Source organism: Ictidomys tridecemlineatus, chromosome 5 (assembly GCF_052094955.1).
Source record: "Ictidomys tridecemlineatus isolate mIctTri1 chromosome 5, mIctTri1.hap1, whole genome shotgun sequence".
Taxonomy (NCBI): Eukaryota; Metazoa; Chordata; class Mammalia; order Rodentia; family Sciuridae; genus Ictidomys; species Ictidomys tridecemlineatus.
Genome location: NC_135481.1, coordinates 157,667,110 through 157,688,681, shown reverse-complemented (window position 1 = coordinate 157,688,681; position 21,572 = coordinate 157,667,110). Strand labels below are relative to the sequence as shown.

The window sequence follows — 21,572 nt, the reverse complement described above, 5'->3', positions numbered from 1 at the left end:
CAGAGGAAAGTGCAAATAGCATTGCTATACCTGAAATCTCAATCAGCAGAAATATAAGCAGATGCAGATGGGACACGAACAAGGCGGAAAGCAGAAACACAAAAGTAAGAAAAGCAAATGCATTGTGCAATTAACAGAGCAAAAACAGTTCACGTAGAGGCCCAGAGTCAGTACACTTTGGTATTTGGGTTTCACCTAAACTTCCCTCTGTGCTATTTTCTAGTTTGCTTGTTTGTTTGCTTGTTTTTAAGAGGCTGCAGAAGAAATTAAGAACGTGTCATTTTCTAAAGCAATCATAATTTCAAGAACTAAATTATATAGTTCTCATGGCCCTTCCCCCACCTCAGTCAAGCATGCCCGTTAGCCCTTGTGACACTGAAGCATCAGACCATGGAAAAGCTTGATGTGCCTGGAAGCTCAACCGATGACTTCAGTCTCTGCAAGAAAAGTGTCACCTCTTAAGCCGTGGGAGCATATGGGCTCTTTGGAGTGCATTCCTGTGTGTATCTACCCTACAGGTCCAACAAATGTCTGCACACCATCGCAGACTCTCCTGCTGCTTCTCTTCTGCCCCTCTCTCTGATCATTTGGACCGTGGGCGTCTCGGGCCTCCTGGTCCTGCCCTTTCTCCAAATTCCAGCAGCCCTGTCAGTTTTCTTATATTGAAATGTTACTGTAATTTACATAATCATGTAATTTACATAAATGCAAAATGATTCATTACATCACCAGTCTAAACAGCTGCCCTAAAAGAAATACTTTATTTTTACCCTTCATCTCTGCTTGAGGACAGGGACTGTGAGCATTGACAGGAGGGAAACCTGTGGAACAGGTTTCCCATAGCTTGGGCTGAGGCTGAAGTCCAGTTCACAAGTGCTATCTATCTACAGATGATGGGCCAAGGAAGCCATAGACCCCAGTAGGGATGGTTCCTCAGGGCACCTAGGCACAGGCACAGCAGTGAGGCTGATCCAAGCTAACATTTCCATCTCCAGAGGACTCGTAGCAATGATCCCAGCTTCAATAATGTCAGAGGTAGTCAGTGCTTTGTATTAGTCAGATTCAAGTTACTATAACAAAATACTCAAAGCAATTATTAAGAAAAAAAGGTATATTTAGTTCATGATCCTGGAGGTTCTGGTCCATTTCCAAGTGGCCCTATTGTTTTGGGCCTCTGGCAAGGTTGGCACATTATGGCAGGAGGTAAGCTAACTGCTCACATCATAAACCAAGAAGCAAGAGAGAGAACAGGAAGAGAGAGGGGTCCTGCAACTTCTTTCAAAGGCATGACCCTTCTAACCTAAGGACCTCACACTAGGCTGCACCTTTCAAAGGTTTCTCAGCCTCCAAATATTGCCATCATAGGGGCCAAGCTTTTAATACACAGATCTTTGCGGGACAGTCATGCAAACCACAACAGCTTCTGACAGAATTTTTGCAGTAATGGAAATGGTCTAAAACTCTGTGCCATTCACTAGGGTAGCCACTTACCACATGTGGCTACTGGGCGTTGAAATACAGCCAGTGAGACTAAGGAACTGAATTTTTAATCCACTGAATTTTAATTAAGTTACGTTTATATCGCCACATGTGGCTAGTGGCTCCCACACTGGATGGTGCAATTCTAGTGAGCAAACTGTCCCATGGGAAATGTACCCACACTCTCACAGGCATCCACAGTTTCCAGTAAGCATTGACTCGATGGGACTGAGTACCACATTGGTAGAAGATTTATCAGTGGATGCTCATGACTATGTAGGCTAGCTATTCCATAAATGAGTCCCATTTTACAGATGGCAGAGCCAAGGCTCCAGAGGTAAAATGACTTGCCCGAGGTTGGAGAGCTATAACGTCTCAGGCTCCCCAGAGCAGGTATCTAAGATGGTATAGCTATACTGCTCCAATACAGAACTTGAAATTGTCCTCCAATAAAATTTGCTTCTTACAGTCTTTAAAAGCATGCTTGTCCCCACCTCACAATCTTCCTATTAGAAAGGAGTGTCTGCTTCCTTTATTTTGTGATCTTTTTTTAGAGAGAGAAGAGTAGTCTTACTGTTCACCTTCTGGGATTATTTTGTGTGTGTGTGAAGACAACTAATTTTAAATACTCCAGAAATCGTTTTTTCTTTCTATGGGAGAAAAGAAATCTTATGAGTCACATTGATGATTGTCCTTCACTGCCCAGCTGGCACCAGGGCCCTAGCCCTAGCCTTAGCCCTCCGGCCACCACCCCTCTCTCTTTGACCCATTATTTCACTGGGAATTAGCTGCTTCACTTTCCAATTTGGAGATTTGGAATCTTTCAGGCTTATTGTCCCCCTATTACATTTCAGTTGTCCTCCTGGCCAGGTGGGAACCACAGTGGTGGCTATAAGAGTCTCACAGGGAATGACTGAGGTCGAATTTTAAGGTCCTGAAACAAACTGATGATGAGCATACAAAGGTGACCTGTTTTTCAGTCACTGCTGTGCGTAGGAGAAAGGACCTGTTTTAAATAATGCTGGAAAAACCAGGGGGCTGGGATTATCCTTGCATTCGCTCTTGAACAGGGACATGGGTCATCTGGCTTGGAGAATGTACCATGCAAAAAGAGAGTCTCCCAGCTTTTACAAGGAAAATGACTTAGAAATTTTAGTTTGTGTTTTTTGTTGTTGTTGTTGTTGTTTTGTGTTTTTTTGTTTTGGTTTTTGGTTTTGGTTTTTGGTTTTTTGTCATGCCCAGCAAATGTAATCCTTTATCAGCCTTCCCTATATCCTAAATTATCTTCACATCCCTTTTTCTTCCCTGTAGCCTGCCCTTATGTTTTTGTATGAGATGACCAGCTCTTCTCAATCCCTACTTCTAAGTCTTTATCTTTATTTCCTGCCTTCCTGCAATCATTAGCACTATCCAGTCAGACCTCTAGATGTTCTGAAGTAAGACTTACCATTTAACCTCAAAGCATATGCACACCGATGCACGGAGCAGTCAGCTTTCCTATGTACTCCATGAGATTACTCTCCTCCGATATAATTGCCCTGGCCTCAGCTAAACCACCCATATCCCCTGCTCCCAGGACTGAAGAAATAAAAACTCCAAGTACAGATCAGCTCTGGGAGTCCCCACACCATTGAATGGGATGATTCTGTAGGGGGGCCTATTTCCATTTTATAGCAAGAAAAAAGAGATTTTCAAGGTTTCAGTCTCTCTCAAGGAAAAAAAAAAAACATGATGGTGTTGATTTTCTCCTATTATTTTCACTGCTTAAAATTCTACTGGTGAGCTTGATTTCAGGCTATGAAATCGTAGCTTCAGCCACGTGGTTGCCCCTGTTTGATGGTTACAGCTCACACTAAGCAAACCCCAGGGACTGACAGGGTGATGTTGAGACAGCGCCTGCCTTGGGCCTCTCCTCTCCTGGCCATACCTTGCCCATTCCTGATTTGTCTTTCCCTCTCACTCTTCCATTTTGAACATGCCATTCCCTTGGCAGTTCCCTGGAACTCTCTGATATCTAGGAATTTACCTGGCTGTCTTGCTTGGAAGAAGCAGACACAAGGATTGACAAGCTTGTTTCCATGGTACCCAGCCATTTCTGGGAAGCCTGGAAGAAATAAGGGCTTTTTTTTTTTTTTCAATTCATTCCTGTTTGTTCGCTTTTGCAGATGTAGAACACATGGAAACCTTAGATTGAAGCCCAGGATAGGCTCTGGATGAACCGCATGTGGGTCAGAGGCCAGGGTCCCTGCCTATCCCATGTTTAGCAAATACAGAGCCCAGTTATCGGTTGGCATTACCCGTGTGTGGGTCTCTGTGCTATTCCAGTGCCTGGATTCAAACAACCAGCAGAGCATAGAAAGATGAGATGCTTACCTAAGGCTTGCATTCAAAACTCTAATTGGAAAAAGTCTGGGTCAATTTCAAAGACCACAATGGGAGGTCACTCCCTTGCAACTCACATGAGTACTGAGGTTGACACAGATAATTTGTCCCCAAGAAAGAGCTTTAAACAGGAACTGTACCTCCAATGCCACCTTGCCTTATCAAAGCAATAGTGTAGTTGAAAGCCCTCCAGTGGTGTGCCCACCTGGAGGTGCTTCCTCTCCTGGAGGAAGCTCTAAGGGAGCTTTGAATATGGGCTTGAACTTCTCTACCTTAGCAGAATAGACCTGTTCAGTGAACTGGAACATGAGCACCACCTAGTGGTGACACTTGGAACTGGAGGAGCCGTTTCTTGTTTTAGATGAGTATAAATGATTGCAGGTTTTCTTATACAATAGGAATAGTGCTATTATTATAAGGGGGGTTATTTTCTCTGTTTTCTTTTCTAGCCAAAGCAATAAAAACAGAGGAATGTGTCAAGGGACTTCAATAAGAAAATCTTTAAAGAATAACAAATCCATCACCCCCTCACCCTGATCCATCAACAGCCTCAAACCAAAGTAATGGCTGTTCTTTACATTTCAAAAGTTTTCAGACACAGAGATTGTACTGTCCCATCAGGATGTTCCAGGAATATCATCACCTAAAGGAAACTTACCTCTGTGATCAGTGCCAATTTCTTTTCTTTTTTTCTTTTTCTTTCTTTTTTTTTTTCCTTTTTATCTTTTTTGGTGCTGGGGGTGTACCCAGGTTGGTTCAAGCATATTAAGCTTGGGCCACTGTGCCGCATGCACCCCAGCCCATTTTCTTATTTTCAGTGTTTTGAAGAAGTGATGTCCAGCCACCTTCCTCCTCCATCTGACCCCAGTGAATGCTTAGAGAGTTCATAACTCACTTTTCCCTTCTCACAAGAAACAAGCCTGTTTCCATTTAGATTTTCTTACAGGTCTGATTTCTAGTCCGTGTTACCCATTGTCTTGTTCTTTTGAGTCTCCTCATTTCTCTATACAATCCACTTAAGTAGAGGGATAAACCTGAACGGTGTTTTCTCATCAGCCACAGGGCAGCCGAGTCCTCTGGGCTTTTGCTGTAGCGGTCACACGCCCTGAGTGATGGGGCTTCTTCGGGCCAGACAGAGATCAAAGAGAGAACTGTTTCCATGGCTTGGATGTTTCTAGAGCTCTACCATTTATTAGTAGTAATATTCGATCACCTGCATTTCTCTGTCTGCCTCCCTGAACCACATCCCAATCCCAACTCCACAGGCCACAACCCTCCTCCTGACTTCAGTTCGTGATGTTCTGTCCCTACCTGGGTATCTTATCCAATCTCACTGGCTTTACCCACTATTTCTCTGATATATTGGGCTCCCCATACATTCCATTCTCAGTTTGGGGTTTTTTGTATAATTAAGCCCATTCTAAGTTTTTTTAATAGGATCATTGAAATAATCAACAGCTAAAGCCATATTGATCCCTGGAAAAAAAAAATACTTTTCTGAATACCAGGGTGAGCTCACACCAGCTAATCCTTTTGTAGGATCTGTGCCTCCACCCGTTTAGAAGATCACCCAGAATAAGGGCTTAGAAAAGACTGCCTTCATATCCTATGATATTGTCTGCCTTCCCTGATAGAAGAAAATTAAATTGGCCTGGTCTAATAAACTCTTTTCCAGTATCTTGAATTCTCTTAAGTGGCTACAAATTGATTGTTCCAGCCCATTGCTGAGACTAAATTGAATTAATTAATTAATAGACAATGTTTTCCGTCTTAGATGACAGGATCTGTTTCATTATATCTTGACGACAATTTTTTTTGTAAAGCTGGTTATTCTACAGAACCAGCTGTGAATGCCCCGCAGGGAAGAGGTGCCACCCAACCCAACCTGGATGATGGGGTCATTTCCTTTTGTTTCTTTCATTTTCTTCCCATTCTGGTTTGACATTCTCATCCAAAAATGTCAACTTGTTGAATTCTGATGACGAAGATGAGAATAACAGAAAAGATGAAGAAGACACTGTCTTGTTCCAGCGGCTTATTAGGCAGAAGGAGCTATAAACAAGCCCAGCTCCTTCCTCTTCAACCTTCCCTTTGGACCTTTAAGATCACTGGGAAGACCTGTGGGCGTCTTGCGAGCTGTGTCTGCAGTGTTGTCGGCAACTCAACACAAGTGCTGCTGATCACCATCACTGGGGACAGAAGCAAGGCCCACGTTGCTGGCCTCCTTTACCATTCCTGGTGTCATGGTGGCCCTTTATACCCGAGTGGTCCTGCAGGCATCTTCCTTGGGGTCTCCAGACGGTTTCTGTCTCTGAAGGGAGGGTCACTTCGAGATGATCTTACTCAAAGGAGCCAAATTCTACGGGAGTTTGGAAAGAAAGAGCTACAAACCATGTCATAAGTTTCCTGCTTGGACAAAATGTGTGTGCCCATTTGATTTCCCCAAGGAGTCATTTGGGCAGATAAATGTGTCATGAAAGCAACTTCAAATTAGAACCAGGGCTAAGATCTAGAACCAATTCAGTAACAAATCGAGGAACCCCCTGAAAATGTCTCATGTTCTCTGCGACTGGGTTTCCCTGTATAAATCAAACCAGTCTCGCCACAAAGTGGGAAATGATCTTGGATGGTGTATGAACTAGGGATATGAGTAAACGAAACCCTGTGGTGTATTCTCTCTCGGTCCCAACAGATGAGGAGAGACTTGGTTTGGCGCTTGTGTCTTTCACTCCTTCTGACCCTCCATAACCTTTTTCCTTAACAGAAAAGCAGGCCCCTGACCCGTTATGGCCACCAACAGTGTCTACCCAGGATCTGAAAACATTGATTTTTTTTCAGGGTTAATCTCTAAATGTGATGAAAAGGGGTGCTGATCTTTCACTTCTGGTTGTGATATAAAGTTGTCTTTGGGGGAAAAAGGTCTATGAAAAGAAAAAAAAATTATTGAGTACATAGAATTTCAAGTACTTGCATAAAAAACTGTGAAGGGGCTACATGGTTCCCAGAGATGTGTAGAAATCTCACAGGGGGCACATAAGGGACTAGCATTTGGAAGGACCTGCCCTGCTCTTACCTGCCTTTCCAGACCTAAAGCCCACAATGTATGTTGCTTTTCCCATCACTCCATGCCAGATAGAAATTATAAGAAGATTACCACCGTGTCAGCAGGGTGGATGGTGTGCAGTCTAAAAACATCGTGTGTGTGTGTGTGTGTGTGTGTGTGTGTGTGTGTGTGTGTGTCTAATCTATCCTTTTTATTTTTTTCACAGTTCATTTATGATGAAAAAGTTTCTTGGTAAGTACCTTTTTTCCTTTTCCCATTTTCTCTTGTTATATTGCAGATACAAATATACTGAAGGCCAGAGTTAGGGTTTAGAAAAGAAAGGGAAAGGCCATGATAACTTGGAACAACGAGATTTCTTGGGAACCCTCTGTCCATCTCAACAAAGAAATTCAATTGGCTTTCATCAAGCAGAGATTTTTTGTTCTCTTGGACTGGAGTGGGGGCTTCCATTCAGAATCTTCACAGCTAGATGTGTCTTTATTGAATCATGTTGGATGTTGTGACTTTGCTGAGTCTTTCAGCAAAGGCAACCATTTGCTAGGCTATGGTTGAGATTTGGCTAATCCTTTAAGATTGTATCTGTGTTAGTCAGATTTCTGGTACTATAACAAAATAACTTAGATAAGCAACATATAAAGAGCAAAGGATTTGTTTGGGCCCAAGATTTTGGAAATTTCCGTCTACGATCAGTTAGCCCTCTTGCTTTGGGGCCTGTGACATGACAGGAGTGCATGACAGAACAAAACCAGTTATAGTTACAAAGTTAATGAAAGAGGAAAGGGCTAAGTCTCACTATCCTCTTGAAGGACAACCCCCAATAACCCAGAGATCTTCCACTAAGCCTTACCATTTAAAGGTTCCACCACTTTCCACTGATGCCAAACTGAGGACCAAGAACCTGACTTATAGGTCTTTGGGGGACATTCCAGATCCAAACTCCTTCAAGATTCCAAATCTCGTCTATATCTGAGGAGCCAGGAGCCAGGCACCTCAGTGACCTTTAACCCACTAAAGTTCTGCCGAACATTCAAAGAAAACAATCTCAGAGCTCTGAAAACCAGCAATTTTTTTTTTAAATAGAAAACTTTGTCCAGATTAAATATATGGAAGGATATTTGCATTGTGGACAGCTGTCCAAATCCCCATTCTTGAAATGAGTTCTGAGTAAGTCAAATATATTTGAAATGGAAATAGAAATAGCCCGTGCTGTGCATCCCTGTTATATTTTTTTTTTCAAATATTTAATCTTTAGAAGTAGAAGAGTGTGAAATAACTTTTTAGGAATAAGAGTGACTCTGTAGCTATAAGACTTTCATGGCATCACTTAAAGCCAGGAATGAGCTTCGGAAAGAAGTAGAGCCTTCACCCGGCTTCACTTTCTGCAAAAGAAACGCCAAGGCTTTTTTGTTCTAACCCTTTGCTCCAGCGGGCATCTCTGTGTCAGAGGACATCTCTGTGATTTCCAGAGTTTGAAGGTGGCAGGGAACCTATCATCATGTTGATGATAAATGTCATGTATTATACCAGGGTATTATTAAGAGAGTTTTTTGACAAATCCCTCTCTCTCTCTGTCTCCCTCCTCTGCCCAAGAGGGAGGGGGACACCTCCGAGGGAGACACCTCCAAGGGTGACCTTTCAGACACATAATCTCCATATTGACTCATAAAAAATAAGAAGGATATCTTTTTTGAGCACTAGTAATCAACAGCCTCAAAGGGATCAAGTAGCTTGGGAGCCCCCAGGTCAGAGGTAAGGAGGAGCCTCCTCCTGTTCCCGTCTTGGATGTGGCCACCCAATGGGGTGGTGGTTTTCTCTCCCCATGTCCTTGGGGATGAAATGCAAGAAAACTTCCAGGAGTAAACTTGTGCAAACCGATGGCACGATTAACCAAGCTGCTGCTCTGACTTAGCAAACAGTAGGTGACTGGGTGTTGCTCATTGTTGCTAGTCTTTGCTAGAGTGTGACGCTGAGACAAAGGAAGCTAAGGTCGCAGGTGAAGTCAATGACTGTTCCACTGCTGAAAACCACCAAAAGAGGCCAATCCAGGGCGGTCGCTGTCATTCTCAGTGGAGCTCTTTTTCTGCCATCTCCATGACATTGCTGAATACAAACCAGGGTGGGAAGATAAGAGCAGGTTTTGTGATAAGCCAGTTTCATTCATTATCCTCAAAACCTCTTTTACAGTGTTTCAGGTGTTTTGGAGCTAGTAAGGGGGAGTCCATTTCTGCTTCATTCTAAAGACTTTTTTCCCCCGTGATGTGATGTGAGGGGATCCCAGCTGTGTTCGTCAGCATTTCATTGCTGTGACAAAATGCCTGAGGAAACAAGTTAAAGGAGAAAAGATTTATTTTTGCATGTAGACTCGGAGGTTTCTTGGACCTGTCATACACAGTTTAGATTCCTTCACCAAACCTAAAGCTCATTGAGCAGTAGTATATACTGTTCAGCCAAGAAAGTGGTAGTCAGCCCTCCGTCAGAAATGTTTTCTGTAGAAACTGTAGACTTGTGGTGAGTTGCAACATCCTGGTGGAGACGTGTGGCAGAACAAAGCTACTCACTTGATGGTGGCCTGGAAGCAGAGAGAGAGAAGAAGGAGCAAGGACAAGAAGGAGTCCCCAAGGACATGACCCCAAGGTCCTACCTCCTGCAGTTTCCACTACCTCCCAGTCATCCGTTAACACTGGATGAACCACTAAGGAATTCAGAGCCCTCATGATTCAATCACAAATGATTCAAGGACAATTGAGTGGCTATTCCCTGGATCTGCCTTTTTCCTAGCCTGGAAGATGTTGGACTCAGAAACCATCCACAGCTTTAACTTCCAGGGAAGAATGGAGACAGGAGGGCTTTCATTGCACCAAAATAACCCCAGTCCCAGAGTGCCGGCCTGTTGCGTAATTATCGTTATCACATGCATGGGCTGACGGAGAGCATTTTTCACATGAGCGAGGCTGGGAAATTAAAGTTTGCACCACTGGCCTTTAACTGCTTTGGGACATCCAGGGATTTCGGCTCACTGAAGGAAAGAAAATATAGATTGAACTTGAAAATATTGGTCACTGTTCGCTTCTCTCACCTTCTTACCCAGCCAGTCGTAAGCATTTGTCCTGCTGAAACAGGGTGCATGTGAGCTGAGTTCTCTCTTTAAACTCAGACTCTTGAATCTGTGCAACTGAAGCACAGGAACATTTCAGTAATACTTCAAACAGCGAATTCCATTCCTTGATATAGAATATTCCAGCCTGTCCTAGAGATTTCAAAGCAGGTAATCAATTCACTCCAAATCTTCAAAAGGAAAGTAATCTCAGCTGTGTTTATTTTGAAACTAGAGTACTCTTTAGGATGAAATGAGCTTTGCCAAGCACAAATTCAGTCTTCTCTTGGTTCCAGGATCCCCTGAGGATACCAAAATCTGTGGATGCTCAAGTCTCACATAAAATGTCCCATGATTAGCCCGGCGCATTGGTACACACCTGTAATCCCAGCATCTCCGGAGGCTAAGACAGAAGGATCACAAGTTCGAGGCTAGCCTCAGCAACTCAGCAAGATTCTAAGGAACTTAGTGAGAGCCCGTCTCAAAATTTAAAAAAAAAATAAATAAAAGGCCTGGGGATGTGGCTCAGTGGTGAAGTACCCCAGGTTCAATTCCTGGGACCAAAGATAAATTAAATTAAAATTAAAAATAAAATAAAATGGCCCATTATTTGCACACAACCTGCACACATTCTCCTATATACTTTAAATCATCCCTAGATTACTTACAATACCTAAGCACAATGTCTATGTTGTACAGATAGCTTTTGTACTATGGTGTTTACAGAATAATGAACAAGAAAAAAGTTTATGTATGTTCAATACAGAGCTTTTTTTTTTTTTCCAGATATTTTCCTTCTGTGGTTGGTTCTGTCCATTGATGTGGAACCCATAGATAAGGAGGACCAAGTGTACAAGGTCTTCCTATCATCTGCAGTTTAGATTCCCTGGCCACTCCTGTCTCATAGTACAGTATGTCACATTCAGCCAAGAACTCATGGTCAGCAACCAGTCAGGAAGGCTTTCAATAGAAAGGAATAGAAAACCCAGCCATACTGATTTATTGTTCTTAGATATCAAGTATCCCAGATGTAAATGGAGCAGTGGCTGTGCATTTCTCTTAGCCTTTCTCTGATGGTCCCAAGATGGCTGCTGTGGTTCCAGCTATCAAGTCTGTATTGAAGATAAGAAGGGGGAAGAAGAGGCTTTGGTGTTGTTCTTAGCACCCTTTCACCTTACATCTCTTTGGTAACAACTAGGTCTGCCTTAACCAACAAATGGCCAGGTTTGGGTGGAGGGTTAGACTTACAATTTTAGATCAATAACTTACAATTTTAGATCAATAACCATTCATCCTCTGGGACTAGAGGTGGGAATTACCTTCCTTGAGATCATTTGCTGCCTAAACCAGGTAGGGTTCTATTCTAAGGCAAGAGGCAGGAGAATGAATGTTAGGTACTTATCCCAAAGACACTTAAGATAGAAAGCATCAGAGACCCACCTATTAGGGTGTATTCTCAACTTGCAGAGCAAGATCCACGAGTCCATGATGGTCACTCAGCCAGGTTCACAACGTCAGAAGGAATCTGGAATGTGTGTTCTGTGAGTCTGAAGGCCCCAGGATGATGTTATATGTCTTCTGTTGATTCTCAAGTTGTGACTTTGGGAGAGAAACCGTGGGCCATGACCTGGAAACTCTCTTCCTGATCTTTTGTGATTAGGACGTCAGAGCAGTGCCCTCCGGAGGTGCACAGAGAGTAGCAACCCAGTCCAAGAAAGAACGATCTTTCACAGGAGAATCAGGCACCCGTTGAAAGTGTTTCCAAATGGAATTCTGGGAATGGGAAGAAACAAACCAAGGTCCTACTCCACAACTGGATCCTCAGAGGGCAGCAATGAGCTGTGGTCAGGAGAGGAAGGTGGAGAAGATGCCCAGCATCCCAGGGAGGAAGAGTAGGAAGGAGGGGAAGGAGACCCATGGACTTCAGAGACCTGGACATGGATCCAGTCCACCTAACTTGTTTCCTCAGCACCTTGTGTGTGCCACGCTGTTCCAGAGCTGGACACATAACCCAGATTCAAGCCCAGCACTGACCTGAGGCTCTCACAGGCAACAGGGGAGGCAGGTGGCTGACATGTAATCATGGGTTCACTTAGAGATGCTCATGGGGAAAGGGGTAAGTGGGAAAGGAACCCCAAAGAGCATTGATGATCAGACACTTGATCAGACCACAAAGGCCAAGGGAAGATGGCACAGAGACCTCAAAGAGACAAAGACATTCAACACAGGGGAGGCCTCCTGTGAACCCTGATTCCAGAGGCCCACAAAGTTAACTTGAAAAGCCAAAGAAAGCAGGAAACCCCATCAACTGGGTGTCCCTGAAAAATGGCCAGAGGGAACCTGGTTGGAATATTCCAACAGAAGGACTTGTTCTGAGCAAAAATAAACCCGAAAAGTCTCAAAGAGTTCAAAAGAGTATAAATACACCTTTTTAGAAATTGCTGGCGTCAACTCAACCTGTCCGTCACATTTCATGGAAGCTGGTTTATTTTTCAGCGACCTCCAATTGAGTCTCTTAAAATCCATCTTTCTTCTGATTGAATGCTGGGAAAGAAGTGGAACTTTCCCATGAAGTTTACACTACACATACATGTACATTTGTTTCAGGGAATTGACGATGTGAGAGTTAGACGTGAGGCACTTGGAGACATTTGCCATGTGGATTGGCAGTGGGGACACTGAGATGGAGTGGCCCCAACCCTTTGATGAGAAGAGAGGGCAATGATTCAGGCAGAAAGTGGAGGAGATTGGACACCTTGATGCCTTCTCCCAAACCCTGATCACTACTATAGAAATGCAGTAGACAAGTACATCTTTGCAGGGGTGTGGAGGTGTGGTAGCTCACTGGGTGGACATACTTACAATTTATGTGCCCACTCCCCTGTTTAACAGTGATCTGGCCTCTCTCCAACTCCTCACTTTCAGAAATGCCATATTTGTTTTAAAAAATGTATGTCTGTCCTTTACACATGTAGCCAAATATTTATCTACGATCAACTTGTAAACATGGAATTTGAAAAGAAGGATAGCCGTAACCTGGAATTTCCCCCTCAGAGCCTTCTCCAGTCACCTTCTCTTGAAGGCAGAATTACTCCCTGAATTAGCTAATGGACCTTGACAACCAACAGGGAGCTCAGAACACAAGATCCCAGTGTTTTGGTGGGAAGTTACTAAAAAACAAAAGGAAATAAAAGATATATTCAAATTATAAGAAGCTCAAACATTTCATTAGTTTTTTCTTCCTTTCTCTGAATTTTTTTTCTTCCTACTCATTCTACCCATGCACACACACTCTCTCTCCCCCTCCCTGCTTTTTTCTTGCGCTCTCTCTCTGTCTGTCTCTCTCTCTCTCTCTCTCTCTCTCTCTCTCTGTCTCTCTCTCTCTCTCTCTCTCTCTGTCTCTCTCTCTCTCCCTCCCTCTCTCTCTGTCTCTATCTCTATGTGTCTCTCTGTCTCTGTGTGTCTCTGTGTCCCTCTCCTATTTCTCTCTGGCCCCCACCCCTTCTTCCTAGCTCCTACGTATTTAACTACCCCTCAGCCTCCCCATCTATTTATTCCTCTAGTCTCAGTTTGCTCTTTGTAAATGCATCTGAATAATCTCAGTGGGTGATTAGGCCACGGACAGGTTTATACACAGAGGCCTGTGTTCAGCTGTCCAGGAGCTCTTAGGACATACAGGAGAGGAAGGAGCATTGTTTCCCTTTGGGTGGAAAAGAAAGAGAAAGATCATTGAAGACTACTTACAGTGCGGAAAATGTCTATAGACTAGAGACTGTGTGCAGCCCATCTGCATTGCCCCCCTGGCCATTCAGACAGACTCAGATGTATTCTGGGTGGACTGGTGGGCTTCACGGCTGCCTACCCGTGACCACCTTCTTTAACTGTTCTTGTTTTGTGTGCAGGTGGGAGTCTCTGGTCCTCGTGCTGATGTACCTGATCTACATTGTTATCATGAAGTAAGTGAAATACCTCCTTCATTTCCTTTCCAAAACTGTTTCCTACCTCTAGCACAATGTGAGAAGAGGAGTAGGGGAGAGGGCGGGTATCCAATTGGGTTTTCAGTGTCCACTCTCACAGACTCATTGGGCTCTTCTGCAACCTATTGAGAACCTCTGTGCTTCTCATTGGTAATAATAGTGGTAATTCTTCCAACCTATATGTGATGCCAGAATTAAAGCCTGGGTGTTTCACTCAAGAACTTTTCTAGAAACTTTGCTCCTTGAGGATTCGGCAGTCTTGCTTTGGATTGTCTCTTGCATAAGAAAATCTTTCTATGTGCATGGAGGGACAAGGGTCACAGGGAGATGACTGAAACCATGAAGCACATATCTGCAGACTTCCATTACTCCTGTTGTATTCGTCATCGATTTCTGCTATACCAATGCTTAGTGGCTAAAAACCATAAACGTATTTTCTAAGAGTTGGAATCCAGAACTTCCTTAACTGCAGAGTTCTATCTCAGAGTCTCTCATGAGATTGCAGGTGAGATGTTGGCTAGGACTGCCATCGTATACTTGATTTGATGGCAGACCTGCCTTGGGGATGACCCCCACTCACATGGCTAGTGGGCTGAGGCTGGCTGCTGGTTAGAGGGCTTGGTTCCTCACCACGTGAGCTTCTCCTTAGAGCTCTTATTGAGTGACTTCACTCAGAGTGAGTAATACCACAGTGATAAAGAGAGAGAGAACTCTTTCTATAATCCCATCTCAGAAGTCACATGTCATTACTTTTGCCATATTCTTTTTACTAGAACTAAGTCACTAAGTGCAGGCCAAACTCAAGGGCTCTAATTTACCCATTGAAAGGAAGCGTGTTAGAAGATGTGTTGATATATTTTTATTTTTTTAGATAAATGATATCAAAATGCATTACAATTTTTATTACATGTATACAGCACAATTTTTCAGTTCTCTGGTATATAAAGTATATTGACACCAATTCATGTCTTCATACAGGTACTTTGGATAATGATGTCCATCACATTCCACCATCCTTGCTAATCCCCTGCCCACTTCCTTTCCCTCCCACCCCTCCGCCCTATCTAGAATTGATCTATTCCTCCCATGCTCCCCTTCCCTAGATGCCCTTCAGTGAATGATTGGATTAAAAAATGTGGCATATATACACAATGGAATTTTACTCAGCAATAAAAGAGAATAAAATCATGGCATTTGCAGGTAAATGGATGGCGTTGGAGAAAACAATGCTAAGTGAAGTTAGCCAGTCCCCCCAAAAACCAAATGCCGAATGTTTTTCTCTGATATAAGGAGGCTGACTCATGTTGATACATTTTGAAGCCACCATATTATATGTTATTTTCCCTCATGGAATCAGAGTCGTCTTTCGTTTTTATCAAGAAGGATATTGCTGATGTCTCCTGTACTCTAAGTGACATGTAAGCCCCATGGTTTTGAAACTGCTAGCTCATGTTCATGTCACTGAGATGAAGAGCTTATAAATAATGCAGAGCTGTAGCTGCCAGTCCCCTGTGGAAGCTTGTTTCTTTTACTCTAAATTAGCTCCTAGATTCCCCAGCGTGTGTAACTACAGAACTGACCACCTTCTCAAGGTACAAGAAAACAGAGAACTATCAGAAATTTGCAGTTTGGACACATCAGGCAGCAGTCTGACTTGACGTGTTAGGTTTTTCTTTCTGGTAAGGCCTGGCAAGAGTTAATTCTGGCCACCAGTGACAGAGACCTGATAGGAGAAACCAGTATGTCCATGGCAAATATCACAGCAACCTCAATGTAGAAACTAGCCTGGTTGGTGTTCAGGTTAGTCTGTAAGTACTCTGCTCCCCATCTCATATGGCGTCCAACTTTTGCCAGAAAGACTGTCTAATGGGCAATGTGGAGCCAATATCTGAGTTTCCTGACTGAATATGAGATTTCTAGAGTAGGACCTCACTCCAACATATCCTTGTGTGCAGTTACCAGGAGGCGACGGAAGAAGAAACCAAAAGGCACACACCATAGAACGAAACATCTTCCAGAGTTGGCCCAAAGGCTTTCCAGAGTTTCTAGTCTCCAAAGGAGAAGGCTTTAAAGATGGGAACCACCATTTTACTCCTGTTTACCTCAAGTAACAAAACCACGCAGGGCATCGATGGCGCAGTGGAGAGGCCTCAAACAACACGTACAGACTCCTTCAGTGTTCTCTATTTAATCATTACACCTTCTTAAAAAAAAAAGAGAGAAAACTTTTCGAACCTCTAAGTTTGAGTTCTCAAAGACTCAAGTATTCTCTTCTTCCCTTTTGAGAAGGGGAATTTGCCATTTTTTTAGGAAGAATCCATAGGATGTCTGCTGGATACCCAACATTGACCTTGGACTTGAATCTGAATTTTGATGAAAGTATGTCCCATCGTGAATTCACTAGGGACTTTCCAGAATGAGGTGGGCCTCAAGTACATGGTGGTTCTAATAAGGGAAGGGAAGTTAACAACTTTTGCTCAAATGACTTCCAAGGGCACTGGATCCCTTTTCTGAGCCATTATAAAAGCCCATGTGCTGTTGCCTGGGCATGCAGACCTTTAAGCAAACGCATCCTTTCCTCTTCCTCCAAATCATAGCAAATGCGGAAGCTAACGAGGTGTATTTCTGCTGAGGCTTCAGCTTTGCCAACGTTCCAGCTGTTCCACTCCAGCAGGATACAAATAAAAGAGCCGATGGAAGCTACCGTGCTCGTGGAATTTTCTGCATAAATTCTGGTCCCGAGTTCTAAAATGAAAACTCTGCTCTTTAGCCATCCCCCTCTGCAATCAGAGACTTTAATCATTGGGTTTTATAAAATCTGATTTATAAAATTGCATGCTTCGCAATAAAATAGCTTCAGGGTGCAAGCACAAAATTTAAAACATTCAATTAAAAATATAAAACCGAGCAACTGTAATAAAAGAAATAAAGCTGCCTCCTGGGTAGATGGCTTTTTAAAATGACTTTATACATTCTTTCTGAAGGTCCAAAAGCAATTTTGGATTGGCCAGATAGGTAGAAACCTGAAGGGGAAATGTGTCCTACGTGGCCTTGGCAAGGATTGTTTCAGTACATATTGTACACTGCTTTGGGATGTGTTCCCCAATGGGGCAGAATGTTCTGGTGGGTGAGAACAAGTGCTTCACATGCAGCCCTGGCAGCAGGCCTCACCCTTTTCAGTCATTAGCTATTCTGTTATTTTGAATCTCAGTTTTCCCTTCTGCAAAGCAGGAATAATAGTTCCTACCTCATAGGTTTTTTTTTTTTTTTTTAATAAGGATGGAGTGTGGCAGCTCAGTTATTAACCCAATATCTGGTTTCAAGAAAGCCCTCATTGTATGGTTTTGCTATTCTGTTATCCAAACCTTGATAAATGCATGATATGCAGTTATACTTTAAAATACTCATGCAAGTCAGTATTTATATGGGGACAATGATTTCTGAGTCAAGATGGCAGGAGCCCTGTCTATCTCCCTGTTGTAGGGCATTCTGGTCAAATCCAGAAGGTGGGGAAATCTTTTCAGTAAAGAGAAGGTTGAATGTACACAAAAGTCAACAGAATAGTAAGACAAATTCCATGTGCTCTCCACTGACCCAACAACCCCCTACCCACACTGTGTGTTTCCCACCTCCCCGCCACATAACTTTGAAACCCCATGGTCCAAAAACACTTTTAGTATATTTTTCTAGAAGGACTTATTTTTTTAACATAGCCATAGTATTACTATCATACCTAAAATTAGTGCTCATTTCTTAATATCATAAAATATCCAATCCGTGTTCAAATTTCCAATGGTCTCATAAATGTCAGAATTTACAGTTTTCATTTAGTCTCATAAATATCATAAACATTTTTTAAATCAGAATCCAAATGAATTCTACTCATTGTAATTGGTTGTACCATGTTTTAGATCTCTTTTCATCTACATAAACTCTCCCTTGTGTGTGTGTGTGTGTGTGTGTGTGTGTGTGTGTGTGTATTTGTGTGTGTGCATACATTTCCTTGTGATTTTTTTTCTTTGACAAAGTTTGGTTATCTGACCTGCAGAGATTGCCATGGTTTAGAAATTGATAATTACATCTTGTGGTTTAGTGTAATCTGTTCATTTGGCCTCTGTGTTTCCTGTATGTCAGTGTTTGATCCAATTCAGGGCAAATTATGTTCCAAGTCGGTGGGGAGTTCCTCCATCAGGAGGCACATCAATGTTGCTTCTGTTTGTGATGCCCACTCTCTGGATTGGTGTCTTAGTGAGGATTGTTAAACACTGATGTTCTAACTCTGGCCCCACCTCTTCCAGGATCAGCCTGTTCACTTCCCTTTACACAGCCAACATCCATCACTTGTGACTAGTCTTCTGTTCTCCTCGTGTAATGTAGGAACAACCACTGGGGACTGCAGGAATGGGCTCATGGAAGAGGAGGCCCAGCCACCCAGGGCCCCTCTGTCTTTACCCTGACGACTCTCAGGTTCCCATAGGCAACCCACTCCCAAGGGGCATAGATTGAAGAACCAGGTACAAGTGACCCAGAGGACCTCATGTCCGTCTGTAGCAACAAAAGGGATGTGAATAGGAGGGGAAACAGGTTGAGGGGTCTGCCAGCTGGCCATTTAGAGTTGCTACACTTGGCTGCTGTTCCTATGTGAGGCCAGAGGTCAAGAGACTCTCAGTGGGTTGTTCCATGGCCAATAGTCCATGGAGCCTTTAGATCTTTGAGACAGGGAAAGAGCAGTAGTGACTCAAAGTTCTCTGGAAACCCTGCCCAACTTTGCTTATACATTTTGCTCATAAGTTTTCATGAACTTTGTAGGATTACTGTATGGTAATCCTCTAATACACAAGATAGAGGGACCAGAACATTTACCTGCCAAAAGCTTCCTGGGAGCTTATGTGAACCTCTTTCCTTCCAGCACAGGTCTGCTGGAGCATGCGAGAAACACTGCACAATGTTTTCACTCCATCATTCTGGAGAATTGTATAGCCCTGAATTTTTTCATAAAGCCAATATCTCATTGCACAATAGTAATAGAGTCACAGGATGAAACCTGTGGCCACAGGAAACCAAACACAGACGCCCAGGTGGCCAACCAACCTGTAACACATAGACCCTGATGTCCAGCCATTAGGTGACAGTAGGGGCAGGACCCCTCACCTTATCCCATAAAGCAAAAGCCCTGGGGACATGGCCAAAGGGGGGAAGTGGACTCTGACTGCCCTCTGGGCCTTATCACAGTCTTCCCATTACACACCGGGTAAGGGAGCTCCATCCCAGAGGTCTTACCATTGACTTTGAAGAGGTGGTAAAGGAAGCAGAGTGCCATTGTTGATGTGTAGGATGGCGGTTTGACTTTCCCTTGAAGTACTTCTTTCATCTGAGACAGGAAACAAGCTTCATATTCTGAGGTGAAATGGGGGAAGAAATAAGAACAATCGTAACCAGAGGCATTGGACGGGAGCATCTACACGGGAGCTCAGAGAGCACTTAGGGAACGCTGGGGAATGGGACAAGGCTGATGGACAGCTTCCATTTACTCTTTTGCTCAGATATAATGCCTGCATACATCAGTGCTTCGAAAGGAGGACAAAAGGTGCTGGGAACATGGTCAATGGGTTGGCCAACAATGCCGAAATTGACGACAGCAGCAATTGCGACGCAACTGTGGTGCTACTTAAGAAAGGTAAGCAGCAGGTCAGGTGCCCAAGAAGCCCCTCTGCCCTCTCTCCTAGCCACACCCAGGGGGAAAGTCCTGGCTGTCCTTGAGGGAGCACTGTTCCAAGAGAGAGGACAGGAAACAGCAATTTGAGTCCTCCCACCTGACCTTTGGTGGCATCACAGGACTGTCTCATACTTGGCCATGAGCCAACTCACCAAGCCCCATGGAGAGCCTTAAGGAATACATTCTCTGTGGAGGTGATACAGGGAAATGAGGACAAGATGGCCAGTGAGAGAAGACCAAAGGTTCCAAGCTATTGGTTCTATCCTATTTGGGCCATGTGACCATGAAGCGAGTTACTTAATCTCTCTGAGCCTCACTCTTTTCTTTGGGAAATGGAAATTATTTTTGTAATGAAGAAAGCTGACCAAGTATATAAATGAGTTCAGTGCCAGGCTCCATAAATGACTGATGCTCTTAGTATATTACTACGTCTATGCAGATTCACTTTCAGGTCACATTAACTCAGTTTCCAAATTGCCAAAGGAAAATAACTTTTCTTTTCAGAGTAATTCTTATATTCAATCTATTCCCACAAAGCAGTTGATATACGAAGGGAAACGATGTGTTGGACTTTGATAAATAATATTTTTTTCATGAAGAAACACAGAAAATTGTCAATTAATTTTCCTGAACTATATTTCATTTCTCATTTAAATTTTTTTTAAATCCCTTGAAATATGTCCCATATGGTTGCTTGGCAGGAATAAAAGCAAAAAAAAAAAAAAGAAATTAGAAAATATTAGGTTATTTTCAAATATATCTCTGATTCTGGGTAATTATTGAAGTTTTAAAAATAAAATATTCAGTGTATTTTTTAATGTTTAACAACAATAAAACTTAAGTGTTATTTAGTACCATTCCATGCAAGGATATTATTTACTTTCTTCTGGGTAGTTTACATCCATAAAAGGAATACCCTAGGGGACTGCAGAGAGCTACCTAAAGTGAATCAGTGTTTCCAGAGATCATCTCATGGTTTAGTAGCCTGGAAAACAGCAGCCAGCACTGAGAGGCTGGGGCAGGCCCCCCCTGAGCCATGTGCACCTGTTGCTCATTCAGCCAGAGGGGCTGGGCCTTGGCAGAAGAATTTTTTTTTTCAGGCCTCCCACCAGGACCTATACCTGCCCCACTCTGAATATCAGTTCCCTGCAGTAGACAGCTCCCCCATAGCCCATTCCCCACAATCAGCTCTGCTCATAGGCTGGGCTGCAGGAGGTGTACAGTTCCTCACCATGACCTCCCTGGGCCCTAAAGTCAGTACTCAGCACTTCATAGCTCAATATAAATGTCATTGTGACTTGAAGGGTAGACAGGATTACTAAAGGTTAGTGGGATGTTTCTGGTACCCCACATCTAAATGGTAGGAAAAGAATCCTCTGAGGACAGGAAGGAATTCTCTTATGTTATCATGTTTTTCTTACCATAGTGATGAATGACATTTGATTTGTTTCAAGTCATTTCAAGTGAGCTTTTAATAAGACCCATGGAGGGGCTGGGGTCATGGCTCAGTGGGTAGAGCACTTGCCCACCATGCGCGAGGCACTGGGTTTGATCTCCAACACCACATAAAAGAATAAATAAATAAATAAATAGATAGATAGATAGATAAACAAACAAAATAAAGGGATTGTATCCATCTACAACAAAAGTATTTAAAAAAAATAATAAGACCCATGGAAAGGAGATTTTGACTCTTCTTCAAATTTGACTTACTACAAACTTCCCTGGATACATGAGATGGAGGAGGGGGAAGGAAGGGGTGAGGGATAGAAAGAGGGAATAAGGATAAAGAGGTGGAAGGTGGGTGGGTGGTAGAAGGTACGTGAATGGGTGGATGAATGGATTATGGATGGAAGGTAG

At 43.1% G+C, this 21,572-nt stretch overlaps 1 protein-coding gene across 1 annotated transcript in view; it reads left to right on the top strand.

Annotated features, from left to right (window-relative positions):
• The window catches only part of Slc24a3 (solute carrier family 24 member 3), a 520,120-nt gene that overhangs the window by 460,069 nt on the left and 38,479 nt on the right, over window positions 1–21,572 (top strand). The window contains exons 8-10 of the mRNA XM_078051346.1: window positions 7,131–7,156; window positions 13,922–13,975; window positions 19,540–19,673. Of these exons, the coding sequence (XP_077907472.1) occupies window positions 7,131–7,156; window positions 13,922–13,975; window positions 19,540–19,673 (214 nt within the window). The remainder of the gene's footprint in view (window positions 1–7,130; window positions 7,157–13,921; window positions 13,976–19,539; window positions 19,674–21,572) is intronic.